Genomic DNA, 20,987 nt, shown 5'->3' with positions numbered 1-20,987 from the left:
ACGACTCGCTGACACCCATGACTCGCTGCTAATGCACGTTAATGCACATTGGTGTGACTGACCCAAGTGTTTGCGGGATATATTCGTGAGTTAAAACCTCATGGGGTCCTGAAGGCAAAACATGAGATGGCCGCTGTAACTGTCATTGACCCCAATGTACCAGAGCCGGACGCTAGCGTCAGAGATTTAACATCCGTAACACAACTGATGGAAGTCTGCCGCATAGCCGACAGTCCATCGTTGTCCACTGGCTCACCAGTTTGGGACTCTGAGTTGACGAGCGCTCTTCCACTCTATGTGGCAATATCCTCCGGGTACCGCTGCCGCAGGCTGTATTAGTAGTCCCCGACTTCCAACGTACGTCTAACGACTAAGGAGGCAAGTTTTCGTTGAAGAAATGCGGGCGTGCAAACATACGTACATGTATTGGTCAATACCTTACTCAGATGTGTGGGTAGAAGTTCGTTTCCAATATCGAATCATGTTCATGTTATGGATGTATGGAATGCTTCGGAGGTTGACAGACGTTGGCTGCACTACTTTACTGTGGTGGAGATAGGTTAGGTGTCTGGACACCTCAGGATCTCCTCACAGAACACGGCAGTCGGCTCGCAAAACAAGAGGAGGTTTTCAGGCAAGTCCGAGTCAATATGACGGAACCTGGTGTACAGTGTAACCCATTTGACCGACAAAGTTGCACTCTTTGAGTGATCCGTAAACCCTTCCTTATCTTATCGACGTACCTGACCCCCCTAGGGACTCGAGCTCCCGGCTTCATGGCAGGCATTGGACACTCTTTGATTGGCTGCCGGTCATGCGTGGGATGGTGACGAGACCGATTTGATTCAAGCCGGCAACTTGCTTATTATGAGGTAGCCATTCTCTTAAGAAGAGAGAGAGTCAGCAGTGTGATGGATGCTGCAAGGTGGCTGCAGAACCAAGCCCATTCAAAAAGCCACCACGAGGGACCAAGCCCTTGGCCACGCGCCAATGCATGGAATAGCACATTAGAATTGGGGAATCGAGCATGGTTGTCATCGACGTCACTCGGATGAGCGGAACACAACGTATTGTACACAGTAGAGAGATGGGCATAAACTTCGCTCGAGTCCATTCCTCGGCCAACTCGCACCCCACGTCTCAGGTTCGAGGGGATGGCAGGCCGCAGGCAGGATACTCTGTAGGATCAACACAATGAATGGACGTCTGCACCGGCCAGACTCTGAGGCAGGCAGTCAGGGACCAAGTTGGGACAAGCGAGCTCCAGTGTCGACTGAAACGGTCCGCTCGGAATGGATCCGCGTACCATTCTTCGAGCGGCCGAGGTAAACATGGGGGTTCAATTCATGCTGCATGTCGGGTCGGACACGGAATTTGTTGCGCAGAACAGCGCCGGGTCTGTTGGTGCAAAGTCACATTGAACACGACATCGCGTCCAGTACCCCGGGACGGTGGTCGAGAGTCTAGGCCTCTGTCTTCCCTAGCACCGGGCGCCATGCCAGTTCTATGCGTGGGCAGTCGTGAATATCATTGCTGCCATGGTGTTTCGGGCGTGCGGATGTTCAGCGCCGCACTTGGCACGCTTTACTAAACGTAAAAAAGACATATGAGATAGATTCACCGTGACCTCAAGACTAAGCAGACGGGCTTCAAGTTTTGCCGCCGGCAGACACTGGTGGGATGGGGGATATGGTTGGGCAGGCGATTCCAAATCCCAGCGTCAGAGAAGCGGGATCCATGGACGAGCAGGCTTGGCGGTCTGGGCAAGGTGAGGGGAGGTCGGTTGATGGCAAGCCAACCGCCAACCGATGGATGATGCCAAGATAATAATTGAAGTAGAACTCTGCAGACCATTGCACGAAAGAAGGACAGTTCGGGAGTCGCAACCGTTCCGGGTCCGATTCCCGTCGAAGGACTGCCCTTGTCACACAGTACAGAAATAGGACTGCCCGGAAAAGAGACGTCCAATGTTGGAGATTGGAGAATAATAAAAGATGAACTTGTGGCGTGCCGATGGGATTGGGCTATGTTCTGGAGGGGTAAAGGGGGCTCACAACAGGCCCACTGGCAAGCTCCAGCGTGAAGTCCGGGGAAACTGTGGATAGGACCACTAAAGTGGATTCTTTCCCCAGCTTGTTGCCGAGGAAGAACCCTAAAGGACAGAGTGGTAAAGTTGAGAATCCACCAATGCTGATGATGGGTGAGGGAACAGTCGATCCTGGGCTAGAGAACCTACAATATGGAGATCTGGGGAAGTGGGAACCCATCAGCTGACTTGTCCTCGAGTTACCGTGGCGAGCGTGGGCACTTCAGGTGAACTTGAAGTTGGGAGCTTGAGATCCCCATTTCTATGGAATGACTGTACTCGAAAATGGAAGGATCGACCGATGCTCCCAACTTATCTCGCGTTACACAAGCGGCTGCCTATTGAAATCAAATTTTTCCATCGTCCCTACACGACTCAGATTCACACAGAAGTTTGATTCCGAAATGATCAATCAATCCGCAGATTCGGCGAGTAATGCAAAACCAACAGCCCAGTGCATCGGATTTATGCGACCTGTGCGGCATGTGTCGACTTCTCATCAAACCGATGCCCAAACAAACACGGTTCCTGATTTCCTCCCACCCTCGTTTCTCAGCTCTTCGTCTGCGCTCAGACGTTTCGGGAGCTAAGCGCCACGGATCTTGATCGTAACATTCCAGAAGCATTCCCTCGCCCGCCTTTTCGGCCTCCCTCCCTTGGTCCGCTCGACCGAACAAACTTCTTTCCCCCTTCCTTCCTGCACCATGGAATCTCCCGACTAGCGCCTCTTGCTGCGGTTATCTACCGCCACGTGTCAACGTGCGTTCAGACGGCTTCACCTGCGTTAGGATCTTGAGGGGGAAGATGGAAAACGCGGGGAACTCGACCTTGCGATCGCAGTCTGCCGGAGGATTGTGACGGAGGTGCCGGCGCTTTGCCCCTTCGAAACATAGCCGGCGACGCCACTATTCATGCCCAGCTTTTAGCTGCTGGTCCAACTGGTTGAGGATTTATCCATCTGCCCGAGAGCTTCACCCGGTGCGCCGCCCTTGGTGGCAGCCACGTGCGGGGAGAAGATTTGGCTTTCCTTGGCCGCCTCGGCGCTCCTTGGGGCTTTCTCTGGGCGTGTTGGATGCCGTCGAAAGAGTGGAAGGACGGTCGCCGAGAAGCTGCATGTTCGCGAGCTGGCCAATGGCAGAATTCTGCGCTGGCCAAGCCGGACTTGTTGGGCAGATCCGGGCTTCCTGGTGGCGTCTTGCGCAGCCTGCTGAGTGGTTGCTCGGTCCAGAACCAGGCATCGAATCTCGCAATCTCGCAAAAGCCAGGACCCCAAAATCCAGCCCTGTCGCCAAGCTAGGCCAAGCATCTTGGCATGTTCCGGTGTCTTCGTCCATCCATGGGTGATGCGGAGAGTTCCCTGCCCATCGGCCCGTCCTGGGACGTGTCTGATAATGAGCTGCTCGTCTGCCGGCCGGATGACCAGAGCCAAACAAGGAGCGAGTGCCGCCAGGCAGAGAAGAGGATCGCTTGGCAGCTTATCACTGACCGCCTGCAGGAAACACAGACGACGGGCAGCATGCTGATCCAACCGCCCAATCTCCTGCGAGTGATTCGGAGCCATGGTCCACCACGGATAGTACCTATCCCCCAACAAGCAGGCGATCGAGCCCGCTAATGAGACATGCATACGGAGTATTCTCGTTGGGCGAACTGGCCACCCTCGTCAATCTACCGACTGCTAGGCGTGGGCTGACGCTGTGCCAGCTCACTGCAGAGATTCTATCGTCGGGTGTCACTCCGCCGGGCCATCATTAGCCTGGCGATGTTGTGGAATGTGGCCTCGACCCTGCAAGTGGGTTCGGTTCTGGGGTAGTGGAACCGGCGTCTCCTACGGAGTGTACCCATGTTGACAAGCCAGGGATCTGCATGATACCTGCCATATCGTGCGACTCGTGGTCCGTTGTGGGACGCTCACTTGCAGGGTGGCTCGTTTGCGGCAGGTCATATCACCCTGTCATTAAGGGTTCATCTCTGTATAAGACGAGGATCTCACCTTCACCTGCTCCCAGGAACCCGGTCTGTCCCACGTCTCCCTCTTCTCTCCTCTCCCTTTAAAATCCACTGGGGCTTGCTCTGCGCCTGGTTGTCCACGAGCCTGACCTTGTGCCGACGGTCGAGCCCCATACTCCCTGGAGCCTCCTGGACTTAACAACAACAACAGCAGTTGTTCCTCACAATGGGCAACGCGGCCGAGGTGGCGGCACACGATGTGCCGACAACAGAGTCGGACAGTGTCACGAACGAGAAGGTCGGTGTGGTCAACAAGCCGTCCCACATCGACGACGTCAACGTCGAGAGCGCCGGTTGGGATGCGACGGCGACAAAGATCCTCATCAGAAAAGTCGATCTCAGGCTCATTCCCTTCTTGGCCCTCCTCTATCTTCTCTCGTTCCTGGACCGCACAAACATCGGCAATGCTCGCCTCGACACACTGGAGAAGGATCTCAAACTAGAGCCCGCGAGGCTCCATTACAATGACGCCCTCGCTGTCTTCTTTCCCTTCTACGTCGCCGCCGAGATCCCCTCCAATATGGCCATGAAGCGGTGGCGTCCGTCCATTTGGATTCCTAGCATCATGGTGGCGTGGGCGGTTTGCACCACTCTCATGGGCATTGTCCACAACTACGCTGGCTTGATGGCATGCCGCTCTGCGCTGGGTATCGCCGAGGGTGGCTTGTTCCCCGGTATCACCTACTAGTGAGTGTTAATTCATTGTCCCCTGAATTTGTGCGGCAACTAAGAGTGACCTTCAAGCATCACCATGTGGTACCGGCGCCACGAGTGTGGTCTTCGCATGGCCGTCTTCTTTTCAGCCGCGACAGCCGCTGGTGCCTTTGGCGGTCTGCTTGCCCGTGGTATCATGGAAATGAGAGGCACAGCCGGGCTCGCCGGTTGGCAATGGATCTTCATCCTCGAGGGTCTCTTGACCTTTGTCGTCGGTATGTTGCTCTGTACCTTTTGGTTGCCATTACGGGAAATTAACATGCGTCCCGCTTCTCTAGCCGTCATCGCCTACTTTGTGATGCAGGACTACCCGGCAACGGCCAAGTTCCTGACCGAGGCGGAACGCACCGAGATCACGGCCCGCCTGAAGCGCGACCGGTCTTCGCTCGCCGACGAGTTCGACATCAAGTACTTCTGGGCCGCCCTCAAGGACTGGAAGATCTGGGTCCACATGTTCATCACCATCGGCGTCTACACGGGCCTATACTCGTACTCGCTTTTCCTGCCCACCATCGTCAGGGATCTTGGCACCGTCAGCACCCCCGAGCTGGCGCAGCTCATGACGGTGCCCCCTTATGTCGTGGCCTGCATCTTCTGCGTCGGTGCCGGCTGGTACGCGGACAAGCTTGGCCAACGCGGCATCTTTATGATTGGATTCATGGCTGTTGCGTATGTTTTTCGCATTACCCCCTGTATCCACTTTGCTTGATTGCTAACTTGTTCATCATAGCATCATCGGCCTTATTATGCTCATGGCTAGCTCCTCGGCCGCCGTGCGCTACGTCGGCTGCTTCTTTCTCGCCACCGGCATCTACCCCAACGTGCCGCAGGGTGTTGCGTGGAACGGCAACAACATTGGCGGCTCGCTGAAGCGCGGTGTTGTAAGGAAACCCTTAACATGAGAGAAAAGACGGACCACATCCAGACTAACATATCAACCACAGGGAATTGCCATGCATGTTGGATTTGGCAACCTGGGCGGCACCATCTCGGCCTACCTCTTCCTGGCCAAGGATGGACCGAGGTACATTCCCGGCTTCGCCGTGCTGCTCGCCTTCCAGTCCATGGCCCTCGTGCTGTCTGTCATCATGATGCTCTACTTGAAGAAGGAGAACGCCCGCCGTGACCGCGAGTACAAGCCGCCAAGCGAGTACACCGAGGAGGAGAGGGTTGCCGAGCGCGAGAGGGGCGACTACGCCACCTTCTTCCGCTACACTGTTTAGAGCGCGCAGCGTTTCATGTTTCTTCTTCTTTGTGTCTCGGTCAGATGGGATTCTGTGGGATTAAAATGTTGGAAGCCGACGGAATGATGTCATGACCCAATCTTTGAACAGATGAGTTTGTCGGAGGAGCATCTTGCTATGCTCGTTGGCCGCCAGACTTATGATGAGATGAGGGTGTCCTCGTACTAGAGTCTCATGATATAATAGAGGATCAAGGTGATCACAGTTCTTAGATACATGGCATCATATAAGCGTTTGTGCAGTCCTTCGTGTTGGTCAAAGGTTGCCTGGAGTTGACTTGTAGGCTTCAACCTACCCCGAGCGATGCCAATCTTTCTTTAAATGCCGACGTGCGAAGCTTTGGGTGAGTACCTGATATCTGAGTTAATCCGTATTGATTCTGCAGCTTGTATAACACAGTCTAACCTTGTTTTTGTTCTCCAGTACACGATACACTCCAATATACAGTAATTAAGAGACCGAAGTGGTCAAGTTTATATATAATTATATCTCTGACCTTGTAGTTAGTCAGTTACTCTCCTTTCCCCTGTATTTTTTTTTTTTTTCGATTTCATTTTCCTCGGCGTCTGAAGACAACAGTGCAGCCGTTCATCAAGCATGGCAGCCGTTGCCGGTTGGCAGCTGGCTGTGACTTTCTCGATAGTGACGACTCAGCAGTCCTCCCGCCGGGAAGGCAACAGCAGTAGGGCACTCCGTACAGCGGAATGGTAGGCGAGCGACGACACTGTACATGCCAGGAGGCAGCCAACCCTGGATCGGGGCGACGGGGATCGTGAACTCTGGGGTACGCGGTTGTCGACAGTCGGACGCTCATCGTCCTAGTCTACTCTAAGCCTCCAACCCAACACCGGTTCCCAAGCTGGGATTCCAAACGCTAGTAAGGAGTAATCAATCTGTACCATATCGCCGAACCACCCCAGGTAGGCACCATCGTAGTTCCATAAGATATTCCCTGCGATATATTCTTATCTTAGGCTTCCGTTTATCACAGCTCGACCACATCCAGGCGGCGTTTTATCCGGCATTCGGGTGCTTTTGGAACCCCATCAACCAGCAGGCATATTGACGCAGTTGAGGACATCTCAAGTTCGGAAAGCATGCTATGAGTGCGGAAATGTGCAAGATTCTAGCGCCACTGCCGCTGATCTATACTCGACTCGCACAAATTGTTGATCTGTTTGTGCAGTCAGTGCCAAGCATGAAGCGTTGCTGCGGGAAAAGTTGTCCGAGATCGGACTCCCAGAGAGGATAAGTAGCGAAATTGAGGATCTGTTGTCTTTGACCCATGAACTGAGACTGGGAAAGTTTTAACAGTCTCTTGAAATGGCTTTCTTTCATTGCTGCTTGGCCCATTGTAGGTTGATGTCCGATGAGGCCAATGATTGATTGGCAGGGTCCGTTTTGGCAGCTAATAGAGAAGCTTGGAAAGTTGGTGACACTTCCGCTTGCTGCACGCTAGTTCTTATTTCCATGGTGAGCTTCTGGCCACCGCTTTCTTGGCCATCAAGCACTCTCATGGATTTGCAGCTGCGGATTTGCTCCATATGCTTTGCTTTAGCGGCCGGTCTCCATGGTGCCGACAGCGCTGGGTTGGGCGAGCAGTGGACAGATTGCTCAGGGACACTCTGAAGATCAACCGGCAGCGGGAGGAACTGTATATCGATCCTGCCGAGCATCTTTCCCCAGGGGCGCTCGGGTCTCAGCTTGACAACCCTCTTGATGACAAACCGTTCCTAATCAGAGATCTACCAGGGGTTTGCCTGAGCAAGGTGTCAGGCAAGGGATTATGCTTCCAAGGTTGGTCTTCTCATACCAGGCACTATAGAAGTGACGTGTCGAGTCATCACCCGGTAGAGGGTTCTTGCTAACCAATCTTAGTATGTCCAACTCTGAGCTCAAGGAGTTAGAGTCCCTTGTAATGTAATCAGCCGCTTTTGGTACAGGTATTAGCCTATATGTCCTTGCACACTGATCGTTTCCTTGATTGTCGATATGGGTTTTTCACCCGGCCCACGAGGGCGCGGTTTTCCTGTGTAGTAAGTTGGTGAAGGTCCGGCACGCCCTAGGGCACAGCGGTGTAGGAATAATAATATATGTCCTTGCAGTGTATTGCATCTGATATGCTCAGCTTCGTGTTTCTTGCGGTCTCTCCGTCTTCATCATGCCTGGCAACTCAATAGTACTATGCCATGACACGGAGAATGGGAAGGACTTGGGCGGAACGTAAGGAAAAGTCAAGTTTATGTTCGTTTTGTCTTTTCTTTTCCCTGTTAAAGAAGCTGATGTCCTATATACATGACTTTTCTGATTCAATATCCACTTTGGAAGAGTAACCTGGTCCTGACTAAAGTTTGCTGTGCAATTCTAGTCCGAGCATGTCCGAGCAATCTCAGATCGTCTTCTCATGGATTAGGTCCAAGAGCACGGTCTGGTGACTCTGGTCGGACTCGTCCACATTGCACATCGGACCCTCGCCCCTTAGACGCAGATACCGCCACAGTCGGCGCCGCCGTTGGCGGGGTCGCAATCGTCCCTGGGGTCGTCGACGCACTTCTTTCCGTCTTTGCAGGCGAAGCCGGCGATGCCGCCACAGAACTCGGGCTTGACGCAGATGCCCGGCATGTCGCAGGCCATGCCGCAGCCGCCGGCGTAGGGGTCGTCGACGCAGATCTCGCCCTTGGGGCACTCGACCGGATTGATGCGGAAACCGCCGCAGGACTGGTAGGTCGGCTTGGGCGGGCTTGCCGTCGTCTTGGTCACGAGAGTGACGGGGGCGGGCACGCAGTAGCCCTGGCAGTTCTGGCCCTTGTCGCAACTGGGATCGACCTTCTCGCAGAGTTGGCCTAGGGGGCAGGGGGCGATCTTGAAGCCGCAGGGCCGCTTGTAGTCAGGGACGGTGCCCGCGTTGGCGGCTCCCAGGAGGGAGAGGACGGCGGCGAGAGGCAGATAGCGCATGGTGATAATGGGGTTCAGGAAGAGTTGGTGGGATTACTCAGGCTTGGAGTTTTGGTTTCTTTTTGCCCGGGTAGATAGGGTGCCGGGCAATATATGTCTCGGTTGGTGGGTAAGACGGACAGATTTGTATTCAGATCACGATAATCTCATTCCCCAAACCCAGCCACCCAGTAGCGCGGAGTATCGGTATGTGGCATTGCAGCCATCCGGTTTCTCGTGTTTGACTCGGCTGAATTGAGGGTTAGGACCCCTTGAACACAGTGTTCAATCCCAGAGTGCCACGGAAAATTCCAAGGGGGCAGAGGGATGTGTTCACAACCTGCGCAAGCCAAGACGGAGTTTCTCCCCGACCACGTTTTTGGCGACGCCACAAACCAGGCCATCCACTACTATTTATCCTATTTATAGTTGAGTAGGACCCGCCGCAAAACCACCGTGAGGGTAGGCTGCAAATAGGCTGTTGAGACCAATCGATGGTTTCCAAACCCCTTTACCCCTGGCGACGTCACTGCAGGCTGCGCAGCCCTTCTCCGGATCTACACGCCCGTTTTTCCCAATTTCCTGTTGCGTTGGTCAACCGAGGTTCGCAGAGAATACCTGTTAAAGGAGTCAGTGAAGTGTTTCGAACGCCCCAGATGCAACCGTGGTCTCGTCGACATAGTCGGAGCTCAGGGCTGGACACAGATTTTGATGCCAGCTCACTTGCCCCTCAACGCAAAAAAATTCAAAGGCATGCGAGAGTTTCCGAGAGGAGGAAGCGGAAGATGTTGGACCGGGCCCCTTATCGTATCCTGCGCGATTGAGTTGCGGCCCTAGTGATTTGGTCGTGTCAATATGACGGACTTAAGTTCCAGTTCATTGAAATGTCGACCGTGGCTACCACAGATTAACGGATTGCTTGGTTCTCTTTACTGAACTTGAAGACTCTGATTGGTAAATTGAACTTGATCGGTATACTCCTAGAGCCAGACCGTCCTGCACTAGAGTTTACTGTGCTAGATGTTCCCGCCTGTATCCCTCCCGTTTGACTCCTGTTACAAGACGGCTCTGGTGGAGGGAAACCATGTTAGTTCGTGACTCGGTGTAGGTACCGTATCTGCCATTACATCATACAGTCCCGCGGACTTTCTTTTGTGCTTTTTTCAGGAGTCTAAACCAGCCCAGTACCAGTTAGTATAAGTTATGTGCTTCCCATTGATACCATGTCAGTGAAGTAGTAACGTAACTCGTGCTGATTTATTCGAGCCAATTACACCAAGTGGCTACATGCACCTCTCTCTCTCGCGCGCGCGCGCGCTCGCTCTCTCTTTTGTTGAAGTTGAAGATCTCAACAACCTTAGGAATCTATGTGCAATAATCAAGGTATACTGACAAGAAACAGGAAACAAGAGCGCTTCATCTTCTCTATTCCTGCACTGTTGCTTGATTACTTGGTAGTTATTCTAATCAGAACTTGATTTCATCTCGCTTTAGCTCCTTCTCCTTTCTTTTAGCAACTACTCCCATTGTTGATAATATAGAACCACCCTACCTAGTGGGCCCCTCTTTCCCGTTTCCGTGTAGAGTGTCCACGTTCCACCGCTGCGAGTTGTTCCAATCGTTACACAATGCACAGTACAGCACGCCCCGCATTGCGTCATTTTCAACTTGCACCACTCTCTCAACATCTCAGAGTGATGACAGCTACATTTCAGTTTGAGTTTTCAAGTCAGCTTTTGGCAGGATCATTACCTTACCATACCTTGACCAGTTCAGTTCAGCACTGAAATCCACCCCTGAAACTATCACCGAGACAGCATGGCGTCGACGCGCCCCCTCCGAGTCGGCTTCGTGCCCGAGCACTTTTCAACTCCGATTCACTTCGCCAAGAAGCACTACGGCCTGGATGCCGAGTTGATTCCTTTCCCTTCGGGGACCGGCCACATGATTACCGCCCTACGCAGCTCAGAAATCGATGTCGGCATCGGCCTCACAGAAGGGTGGATCGCTGGCCTGGGCAAATCTCAAGAGGCCGGGGACAAAGACGGCGGCTATCGCCTGGTTGGCACTTATGTCGAGACTCCGCTGTGTAAGCTAATTCCATTGACACATTGATGATGACTAGATGCCAACGTCCTTTCAGGCTGGGCCATCTCGACGGGCGCCAAGCGGCCCGAGATCAAGACGGTCGACTCCCTCCTGAGCTCCAAGATTGGCGTCTCCCGCATCGGCTCCGGCAGCTACGTAATGGGCTACGTGCTGGCCGACGAGCGCGGCTGGATACTGCCAACCGCGGGGGTCGGCGGCAGCAATCAGCAGGCGTCCCCTTTCTCCGAGACAGTGGTCCTCAACACCTTTGAGAACCTCCGCAGGGCCGTCAACTCGGGCGAGGCCGACTTCTTCATGTGGGAGTACTTTACGTCGAAGCGCTACTACGACAACGGCGAGATCCGCAAGGTCGGCGAGATCTACACACCCTGGAGCAGCTGGAAGATTGTCGCGTCGACCGGATTAGTGCAGCAGGGCGACGGCGACGGCGACAAGAAGCTGGATCTTCGGGTCGACGACCTGCTGGACAAGCTCAACCAGGGCATCAAGCATTTCAACGAGAACCAGGAGGAGGCGGTGCAGTACATCAGCACCAAGCTGGACTACTCTGAGGAGGACGCGCGCGAGTGGCTGAAGACGGTCCGGTTCCCCCAGAGGACGCAGGGCGTCGACTTCAAGGTCGTCGTCAGCACTGTCGAGACCTTGTGCAAGGCCAGCGTTCTCAAAGTGGGCAAAGGGGTGGATGCATACGCCATGATTGCACGGAAGCGGTGAACGGGACATCGGGGGACACCAGGTGAGTGCCGATGATCCATCTTGTATCATACCTATCAAAACGTGACAGCGGCATTTGGGAACCATAGTTCGGCCTCGAATCTCAAGCCCGCTCTGGTATTCTACATGTCGCTTGACGAACCGCTTCTTTTCCTTTTTCAAGACTGACCTCTCTTTTTCCTTTATTCTATGCCGGCGGAGAGAGCACATAGATCTCGCCCTCAGCGCTATTATCGCTGCCCACAAACAGCCCCCTGCCCGCAGGATCCCACGCGACGGCGGTCAGACGGAAGCAGTTGCTCTGCGTCAGGCCGTTGGCCGTGCAGCTGGCCGGATTCGGGGCGCTGAAGATGTCGCGGTAGCCCGTCTGGCTGTCGGCGGGAGCAACGGGGTCGTAGCGGCCGTCGGCTAGCTTCTGGAAGGGGATCTGCACCACTTTGAACCCCGTCGGCGGCTGCCGGTTCCACGAGCCGTGGAAGGCGACGTACATGTTCTTGGCCTCGGCGTCGAACGTGTTCCAGATCGGGGCCGAGTGGGCTTGGAACGACAGGCGAGGGGGGATGGCCTTGTTGCTGTTGCATGTCGCGTCATTGTACGAGCTGTTGGGGGACACTACAAAGTTGCTGCCTGTCTTGAGGCCCGAGAAGCTCGAGGGGTCCCAGATGGTGAAGCAGGTCGGATAGCCATACCACGCGTTTCTTGTAGTTAAGGGGTCGCCGACTGAACAATCTATTAGCTATCATGGACAGGACATTGCGTTTCCAAAACACCCACGGTTGTTTAGTTCCTCGGCCGGGTTGTTCTGATGGATGTCGCGGCGTTGGCCGTTCTCAGTACGGGCGAAGTCCTTGATGCCGTCAGATGATATTCCGCTGGCAATGAATTCTGATGTGAGGAACAAAAAACCTACATCTCCCGAGTTCTCAACACCCCAGAACACACCGCTAGGGTCGGCAACAAAGCCAATTGTGTTGCGGAGACCATATCCGTACACTTCGCCCTCAGTGTTGTAGTTGAAGCCGTTGGAGGGGGCCTTGCTGGTGTCGAAGATCTTGATGATGGCCCGGCCCGTGCTCGGCTGAGCAGACGCCATGTCAAAGTTGGAGTTGCTGCCGACCTGGACCAGGATCAGATTCGGCTGCTGGGGTACCACGGCTACGGTGCGGGTGAAGTGGATGCCCGTGGAAATGCCCCGGACGATCGTCTTCTGGTTGCTGATGGTCCTCGTGGCCGGGTTGTAGGTCCAGCTGTACACTGCCGTCTCGCCGCTGGCATACAGCGTCGTGCCGTCGGGCGTCAGGGCCAGCCCGTGGTTGAGCTGGTTGCCCGAGATGAGCATGGCGGTGCTGTTGATGCAGCCGTCAACGCCAAACGTGTGTACCGAGATGCCCCGGGTCGCCTGCGCCACCAGCATGTTGCCTGCCGTGTCCCAGACAATAGTCCGGACCTGCTTCAGTCCGCCGGCAATCTTCATGGCCGACCATCCTGATGCCAGTGTGTACTGGTATCGAAAGTTGCTGACGCCGCTACAGGTTCTCGGCAGGGGCAGCTTGGGGACGGTCTGAGCATTGGCACCTGTCGTCACGCGCTCAGTCCGGGCCCTTGAGGGAAAGATTGGTTTCATGCTCGAGGGTGTAGACAGGGTAATCAAGACATACCAGCTGAAATGAGCGCCGCTGCGGCTACGGCAGCTTCGGATAACCGCATCGTTGCTTTAAAGCGTGGGTATGGCAACTATGGCTAAGGTACTCGCCGGGAGGTTGATATCAGACAGGATGGTCGAGAAAGGAGGAGAGCCACGCCAGGAGACGGAGACACCCAAGAGTTGGTATGGACCCCACATGCGAGAGAGCATTTTCTCGTGCTTTTGTACAGCTCAGCGTCACAAAACGCAGCTCGAGCCCTTGGCAGCCCGAGGCGGGATCTTCCCGCACCTCAATCTCCACGTGGATCATGCTGTTAATCTGCCGTGTGATGGAGCTTGGCTCCTTGGGATGTGTCTTGGCCAACCATTGCGTTGGGTTGAAATGGCCAATATCACCCTTGATAGCCTGTTCGGAAGATTATGTGGTTCCGAGAACAAGCTTCGGGGAGGCCACGGCAGTTCCCTCTCGACCTCTCCAACTCCTCCGAGCCGCAGCGACATTTGGAAACCATCCCGTTGGCCGAAAATTATGTCGATATTGATGTTTATCTGCTCGTCATTGCTTCGGTTTTGCCTAGCACCTAGGTAGCTCAGGATGTCAAGCCCCGGTGAAAACCAATCGTCAGAGAAAAGCTCCTGTCCAGCCTAGTACAAGGTGTTACTGCCGACAACAGATTGAGGAAAGGGAGAGAACAAAAGAGAAACAAAAGAAAGGTATAGAGAAGAAAAATGTAAAAGGGAAAAAAGGAAGAAAGGGAAGAAAGCACATGAAAGGAAAGAAAAGGAAGGGAATGGAGTAAATAAAAAAGATTTAAACGAGAGAAAGGCCATGTCCCTGACATCCAAGCAAGCGACAACACAAAGCTGTGGCGAAACGCCGTCTCCCAGCCAACCTTTTTTCTCTTGGGAATCATGATGTTAGTAGAAGTCTTCCTTGCAAAACGTGGGAAGGAGTAGCGCGCGAACGCAGCACGCCGGGCCGCTTATTCTTCTCCTGAGCCAAACGCCCGGTTTCTCGTCGAACTCCGTACCGGCGAGTGTGGCGGCTTTTCGGGGATTGTCTTGATTGAGAATGCTTGCGTTTCCATAAAAAGATACAGAAGAGGGCGTCTGGAAAGCTGTGTCGAGCTTAGGAGAATGTCTGGGCGAGGAGGTTTGCTGGTACGATGGATCATTGCCAGGTGTCGGGCCAGCCTCCATGTCTTGACCGCTATCCTTCTCCTGCTGCAAGCGCTGTACAACAACTTAAAAGGAAGTGGGATAGCAAAATAAGTATGTGAAGGTTTTGCTCTGCCCCTCCTCGCTCACGCAGAGCTGCAACAGCATTGGAGATCAGAGTCCGTATATTCATGAAGTCGACCTCGCGACATGTTACGATGCTTATGCGATAAGCCGCGCCCGAGGGACAGAATGACAGGTGCCAACCATGCGAGGCATCATGATGGCGATGCGAGGGCTTAAGACAGGACACTCTCGAGATTGAGAATGGGCCACGTCTTGTCCTCAGGTTCATTTGGCCCTTACCGCACAGAAATGAAGAGGAACTAAAAGACCAGAAAGACATGAAGAAGGAATAGGGGTGGTAAGAGAGAAGAAGGACAAAAAGAACTAAAAGGGGAAACAAGAATGAAAAGGCAGAAGAAGAGGAAGCTGGTGAGAGCCCCTTCAACGCTCTTTTGTGCAGCTGTGTCTAGACAGATTGCATGGACGCCGACGTCCTTTGAGATCCTGATCGGACTTTCTGAATGGGTGCGCAAGGTCGGCACTGAAATGTCGAATAGATATAAACGCATCTTCGTATTAGCAAGTTGGGAGAAAATAATTTTATTTTTATAGGAGATAGGTATTCGAGAGACCCTAGCCTGAAAGAGGAAGTCCTTGAGGCCTATATCCCCAGTTCAGACCTAGGTTAGTCGGGGAGCTCTCGGCCTTTATAAGGACTCTCGTGGCTTTCTAGTGCCCTTTTGTCAAGTTTTAGCTGGTGATCGGCTAGTTGTACGGCGAGTAGGGCCTGGTTCAGGGCCCTATGCCGTTGTAGTCAATTGGTAGTCTCCTGGGCCTACCTAGCCTTCCAAGCCTTATTGAGAGCCTCTTGCCTTACGCTCTCCAGGCTGCAATAGCCTCTGCGGCTTCCTCTATTGCTAGAGGTTGCGTTGACCCTCTAGGAAGAAAATAAGAAAACACCTAGTTACTCCGTTAGCTTTGATTAACTACTTCAAAACCGAATCCCAAATGGGCCGGATACTCGCCGGGGCGGGTGGGCCACAGCAGTGCAGACTGCCAAGCCGGCGATTGGAACCACCCGCAGCCCCAAAGCGCAGACCCCACATTTCGCAACTTCCAACTTACCTCAGTACCGTCAACTGTCTCCCGCATCAGACAACGAGCCGTTCTCCCACCTTATCTGCCGGCTTCGTCGCCGTAGGTTTCTCAACATGGTTCTTCAAGATCTCGGGCGCCGCATCAATGCGGCCGTCAGCGACCTGACGAGGGCTCCCAATCTCGATGAGAAGGCAAGTTTACACCGCTCGTCCGGATGCGAATTGCCGGACATTCTGGTTGCGCATCCTTGGTTGCACCAAGTTGCGATTGAAGATGGACGAGTTGAGCATTGCTGACTTTGCCCCGCGACGCACATAGGCCTTCGACTCGATGCTCAAGCAAATATGCTCTGCCCTCCTCGAAGCCGATGTCAACGTGCGCCTAGTCGGACAGCTGCGCAAGTCGATCCGCTCCACCGTCAACTTTAAGGAGCTCCCGCCAGCCGTCAACAAGAAGCGCCTCATCCAAAAAGCTGTCTTTGACGAACTCGTCCGCCTCGTCGATCCCCATGCCGAGCCCTTCAAGCCCAAGAAGGGCAAGTCTAACGTCATCATGTTCGTCGGTCTGCAGGGCGCCGGCAAGACGACGACGTGCACCAAGCTTGCCAGGCACTACCAATCGCGCGGCTTCCGCGCCTGCCTGGTGTGCGCCGACACCTTCCGTGCCGGCGCCTTCGACCAGCTGAAGCAGAACGCGACCAAGGCCAAGATTCCATACTACGGCAGCCTGACAGAAACAGACCCGGCCGTGGTGGCCCGGGACGGTGTCGAGAAGTTCAAAAAGGAGCGGTTCGAGGTCATTATTGTCGATACATCAGGTCGCCACAGGCAGGAGAGTGCCTTGTTCCAGGAAATGATGGACATCCAAGCGGCCATTAAGCCGGACGAGACCATCATGGTCCTGGACGCGTCGATCGGGCAGCAGGCGGAAGCGCAGGCCAAGGCCTTCAAGGAGGCTGCCGACTTTGGCGCCATCATCATCACCAAGACGGACGGCCACGCCGCCGGCGGTGGCGCCATCTCGGCCGTCGCAGCAACCCACACACCCATCGTCTTCATCGGCACCGGCGAGCACATGCTGGATTTGGAGCGGTTCGTACCGCGGAACTTCATCAGCAAACTCCTCGGCATGGGCGACATGGCCGGGCTGGTGGAGCACGTGCAGAGCCTGAAGCTGGACCAAAAGGAAACCATCAAGCACATCAGCGAGGGCATTTTTACCGTTCGCGACCTGCGCGACCAGCTCCAAAACATCATGAAGATGGGCCCGCTCTCCAAAATGGCGGGCATGATCCCCGGAATGAGTAACATGATGCAAGGTATGGACGACGAGGAGGGATCCCTCAAGCTCAAGCGCATGATCTACATTTGCGACAGCATGACCGACAAGGAGCTCGACAGCGACGGCAAGCTGTTTATCGAGCAGCCGTCGCGCATGACGCGCGTGGCCAGGGGGTCGGGCACGACGGTCCGCGAGGTCGAGGACCTGCTCACACAGCAGCGCATGATGGCCGGAATGGCCAAGAAGATGGGCGGCAACATGAAGAACATGCAGCGCGCCCAGAGCGCCATGGGAGGCGGCAACAAGGCCCAGCAGCTCGCGGCCATGCAGAAGCGGTTGCAGAGCATCGGTGGCGGGATGGGCGGGCCTGGCGGCGGCATGCCTGACATGGCTAGCCTGATGAAGATGTTTGGCGGTGGCGGTGGGATGGGTGGGCTCGCGGGGATGGATATGAACGCCATGATGAAGCAGATGAGCGGCATGATGGGGGGGCAGGGCGGGCGCGGAGGGCGAAGATAACGCTGGTGTTAGGTGGTTCTTGCATCATTTTATGTTCACTGGCATGTCGAGAGCAGGGAGGGTTTGCATAGTCTGGCGTCAAGGGTACGGCTGGCCTGCTGCATGATTATACCAACGAATTCTCTACTGGGATTGTTTCTCTGCCTGACGTATTGGTATGGAGAGAGATAGCCAGCGTCGAATCGTCACTATCGCTGCAGCCGAAAGGGGTGCGCTTCCGTGTTCAGGACGTACTCGTCCAGGCTGATTAGGTCGGGCGGCGAGAAGACGAGGTAGAAATACTTGAGCGTCTCGGCGATCCAAAAGCTCTTTGGGCCCGGACGTCAGCATGTTCGACCAGGACCAGAAAAAGGGACGAGATCGAGAAAGGGGCTATGGCTCACCTCCATGTAATCATCCTGCGGCAGCTTCGGGTTGGCAACGGTCACGTCCAGCACAGCAGCACTTCCCAGCTCCGTGGCCGTCCCCTTCGCCACGGCTTGGAACATATCCCAGGCAGCATCTTGCCACTCGGCTTCGCCCGTGATGCGCCACATGTAAAACACGCTCTCAATGGCCTCGGGCCGGAGGATATACCGCGGGTCTTTGGCGGTGGTAAATCCCCTCGGCAGGTGCGGCTTGTAATCCGGTTGCTTCTCCGTCTCTGTTTTCCATTTCTGCTCGTCCCACGCGCACGGTTTTTTAGTTTTGCCAAGGCAGGGAACCATGGTCAGCCGCTCGGGCATCATGCCCGTCGGGAATGACCGGTACGCGTACACGCACCCGCGGGTGAGCCTCGCGCCCACCTCGACGTCCTCGTCGCTCGAGAGCAGCCGGCCGGCCAGGGCAAAGGTGCCGCCGATGAAGCACGCCAGGTGCTCCGTCTCGGGATCCAGATGCGCCACGCCGGCTTGGTCGACGTTGACGTTGCCGCTGATGAGCATGTCGTCGTTGTCGGGGATCATGGGCCGGAAAAAGAGGTGCCGCTTGGCCGCGTGCATAAAACCGCGTGTCAGCGTCGCCAGGCGGGGTTCACCCCCCCCGAGCAGGGCGTGCAGCTTGGGGAAGTACTCGTAGATGGAGTCGGCGCCGCCGCCGAGGGTGAAAGTGCTCCCGGTCGTGACGTCCTCGCGGAGCATGGACACGTACATCGGGAAAAGACCAGGGAGTGCCGTCTGGTTCTGGCCGCGGTAGAAAAGATCGATGATGGGAGTGATGGCGTCGAAGTATTTGGGGTCCCCCGTGAGCTGACTCAGACGGGCCAGTTCGAGGGTCAGGGTTCCGGGCGAGGCCGAGACGACAGTGGGCTCGACCATGAGACCGGATCCTTCCTTGGCGGCGTCGATATTGATCATATCAACGGGCATTCGATTCTCAGTATTGAAGCCGCCGTAGATGAGATCTCCCAGCTCGACAGCCTTGTGCAGCAGCACGTCCCGTTTAGAGAGCTCGTACGCAGCCATCAAGCCGCCCAAGTATCGGATGTTGGTTTCGAAGATGTTCACCAGCGGGGAACTGGAATTGCCAAAGTCGATTTCGGCCACGGCAGCGACAGCCTCATCGAACTCATCCCGGAGACCCATGAGCCAGAGCGTATCGAGCGAATCAACCAGGGTGGCAGCCCAGCCCGAGAACTGATCGGTGCCCCGTCTGGATAGTGGCAAAAGAGCGTCCTGCTTCCAGGCATACGTGCGGTAGCTGTCCCAGCATTTGCGCGTGAGCTGCAGCACGGTTTTCCTCCGCTCTTCCCGCGTCCGCCTGGCCTCGGAGAACTCTTTCTTGAACCGGTGCTGGATGCTGGGCAGTGAGCTCCTTTTGGGTGGCTTGGGCAAGTGTCTGAGCTGTTTCTGTGGCGGATGCCGATACTCGATGCTCCCCCAGTCGACGCTGCTCTTCATCAGGGTGAAAGGATGAAGTGGCGGTCCGGAGTTCATGTGCCGCTCGAGGAGCTCTGACTCGGTAGGGCTCTTGAACGAGTCCAAGAAGTAGAAGAGACAGAAACAGAAGGCGACAGCCACCAAAATATTCCTCCGTCGCAGCCCCGCCAGGTGGTTTCGCGGCCGGAGTTGGCGACGAACATAGTGATACAGAGGCGGCATTGGAGATGCGGAGAGAGTCGCTGCGCTGGTCGCAGTGGGCAAAGCGACATTCTTGTTGATACTCAAGACAGAGATTATAGTCATCGTCGAGGAGGAAGCGCTGATGATAGACGGTCAACCAATCCGTTGTCCGCAGGCCCAGCAGCCATCATGTGAAAGGTCACGAAGGGTTTGAGTATGAAGCTGAATGGTCTTCAACCTCTGTGCTGGTGCCAAGGACACCCTGAAGCGACACCGTGGCAATACATGTCAGCATCCGTTTGGTGACCCGGTTTCCATAGGCTGAACTTGCTGAAACCGGATGAGCAGCCATTTTGCCGGAGAGTTGTGTGTAAGGTAGGAAACGTTACTAGTACCTGATTAGTAGAAATCTACCTTACTTGAATCCGAGCAACCAACGGTTGAACTGCAGGCATTTCTCAGTCCAATGCTAAGTTGCTCGTTCCTAGGACAGTGGAAAGGGCCAAAAAAAGGACAACAAAAGGTTATCAACGTCACCTGTACGAAGGTACTGCCTAACATACCTACATGACTACTGTACCTTTACTATGGATCAGCGGGCAGCGCGATAACCACTCCGCCAGAGTGACCAACGAGACCATGTCTGTAGAGCTTCAAACGTTGATATCAACCCAACCACTCTTGTTCATGCTTACTTAGCATTCAACGGCTTCCAACATCACGGGAAGGCCACACCAAATCTGAATCAATACCAATCCTATTTTGTTCGGCACTTGTACAACACCTCTACTTCTTCTCATTTAACTACAGTCAAATTAGAATTTATGGCACGACGAGATGCCTGGACCCTAACTCTTGCATTGCCCTGCAGAAGATTTTGCCTTGAGCATTTGCTAACAGACTTCGGAGTTCAATGCTCGTTCCAATTCAACTTAACTTCAAGTCCACATCCAAACTTTAACTTTTACCTTTACTCGGCGCTGCCCGCATCGTCCGGGTTCAACCCCACCCGTCCAAGGCTCCTGTTCGCGGTAAGTGCGGATGCACACCGAGGCTTCATTTAAAGTCTTGACTGATGTCGATCCAGTCCGAGAAACCGATGCGGGCAGCGTGCCAAACTCGCATTTCGAGGCCCAACTGAGCTTGCCCGTTTGGGGGGGGGGATCAGTCATTCGGATATCGGCGGTCTGCCCATCTCGCTTTGCACAACCCTGCATCGCACAAGTCTCTGTCCATTTATGGAATTGCACCCGACCCAATGCGGAATTTGATTGATGGGCAGCTCTGGTCGGTGCTGGCTACGTGGCGGCACCCGACGCCCGTCAATTCACGGTTACTTGGCCACGGATGGCTCTATTGTTCGGTGAAAC

The 20,987-nt window shown here is 54.8% G+C and overlaps 6 protein-coding genes across 6 annotated transcripts; 3 read left to right on the top strand and 3 right to left on the bottom strand.

Moving 5' to 3' along the window:
* Positions 1-4,262: 4,262 nt before the first annotated feature.
* N657DRAFT_578790 (MFS general substrate transporter) lies at positions 4,263-6,033 on the top strand (the record flags this gene model as incomplete). Its single annotated transcript, XM_062789343.1, has 5 exons — positions 4,263-4,783; positions 4,841-5,025; positions 5,089-5,479; positions 5,541-5,691; positions 5,755-6,033. 5 exons carry the CDS (start codon positions 4,263-4,265, stop codon positions 6,031-6,033), a joined length of 1,527 nt encoding a protein of 508 aa, XP_062644758.1.
* Positions 6,034-8,162: 2,129 nt separating this feature from the next.
* On the bottom strand, positions 8,163-9,356 carry N657DRAFT_648348 (uncharacterized protein). Its single transcript, XM_062793498.1, has one exon. It carries the CDS (start codon positions 9,007-9,009, stop codon positions 8,533-8,535), a length of 477 nt encoding a protein of 158 aa, XP_062644757.1. The 5' UTR covers positions 9,010-9,356; the 3' UTR covers positions 8,163-8,532.
* Positions 9,357-10,806: 1,450 nt separating this feature from the next.
* N657DRAFT_578759 (uncharacterized protein) lies at positions 10,807-11,811 on the top strand (the record flags this gene model as incomplete). Its single annotated transcript, XM_062789342.1, has 2 exons — positions 10,807-11,077; positions 11,132-11,811. The coding sequence occupies 2 exons, from the start codon at positions 10,807-10,809 to the stop codon at positions 11,809-11,811; spliced, it is 951 nt and encodes a 316-aa protein (XP_062644756.1).
* Positions 11,812-11,904: 93 nt separating this feature from the next.
* On the bottom strand, positions 11,905-13,640 carry N657DRAFT_132457 (soluble quino protein glucose dehydrogenase). The gene is made up of 4 exons (XM_062785878.1): positions 13,470-13,640; positions 12,722-13,386; positions 12,586-12,658; positions 11,905-12,531 (listed from the first exon to the last, which is right to left on the bottom strand). The coding sequence occupies exons 1-4, from the start codon at positions 13,516-13,518 to the stop codon at positions 11,999-12,001; spliced, it is 1,320 nt and encodes a 439-aa protein (XP_062644755.1). The 5' UTR covers positions 13,519-13,640; the 3' UTR covers positions 11,905-11,998.
* Positions 13,641-15,801: 2,161 nt separating this feature from the next.
* On the top strand, positions 15,802-17,882 carry N657DRAFT_665726 (signal recognition particle protein). The gene is made up of 2 exons (XM_062795305.1): positions 15,802-15,969; positions 16,097-17,882. Exons 1-2 carry the CDS (start codon positions 15,892-15,894, stop codon positions 17,576-17,578), a joined length of 1,560 nt encoding a protein of 519 aa, XP_062644754.1. The 5' UTR covers positions 15,802-15,891; the 3' UTR covers positions 17,579-17,882.
* N657DRAFT_578633 (glycoside hydrolase family 47 protein) lies at positions 17,767-19,656 on the bottom strand (the record flags this gene model as incomplete). The annotated part of the gene is made up of 2 exons (XM_062789332.1): positions 17,767-17,886; positions 17,962-19,656. The coding sequence occupies 2 exons, from the start codon at positions 19,654-19,656 to the stop codon at positions 17,767-17,769; spliced, it is 1,815 nt and encodes a 604-aa protein (XP_062644753.1).
* Between the last annotated feature and the right edge of the window lie 1,331 nt (positions 19,657-20,987).

Source organism: Parathielavia appendiculata (assembly GCF_033297405.1).
Source record: "Parathielavia appendiculata strain CBS 731.68 unplaced genomic scaffold N657scaffold_13, whole genome shotgun sequence".
Classification (NCBI taxonomy): Eukaryota; Fungi; Ascomycota; class Sordariomycetes; order Sordariales; family Chaetomiaceae; genus Parathielavia; species Parathielavia appendiculata.
The sequence above is the reverse complement of the archived record's forward strand: the minus strand, read 5'-3'. Positions and strand labels throughout refer to the sequence as shown.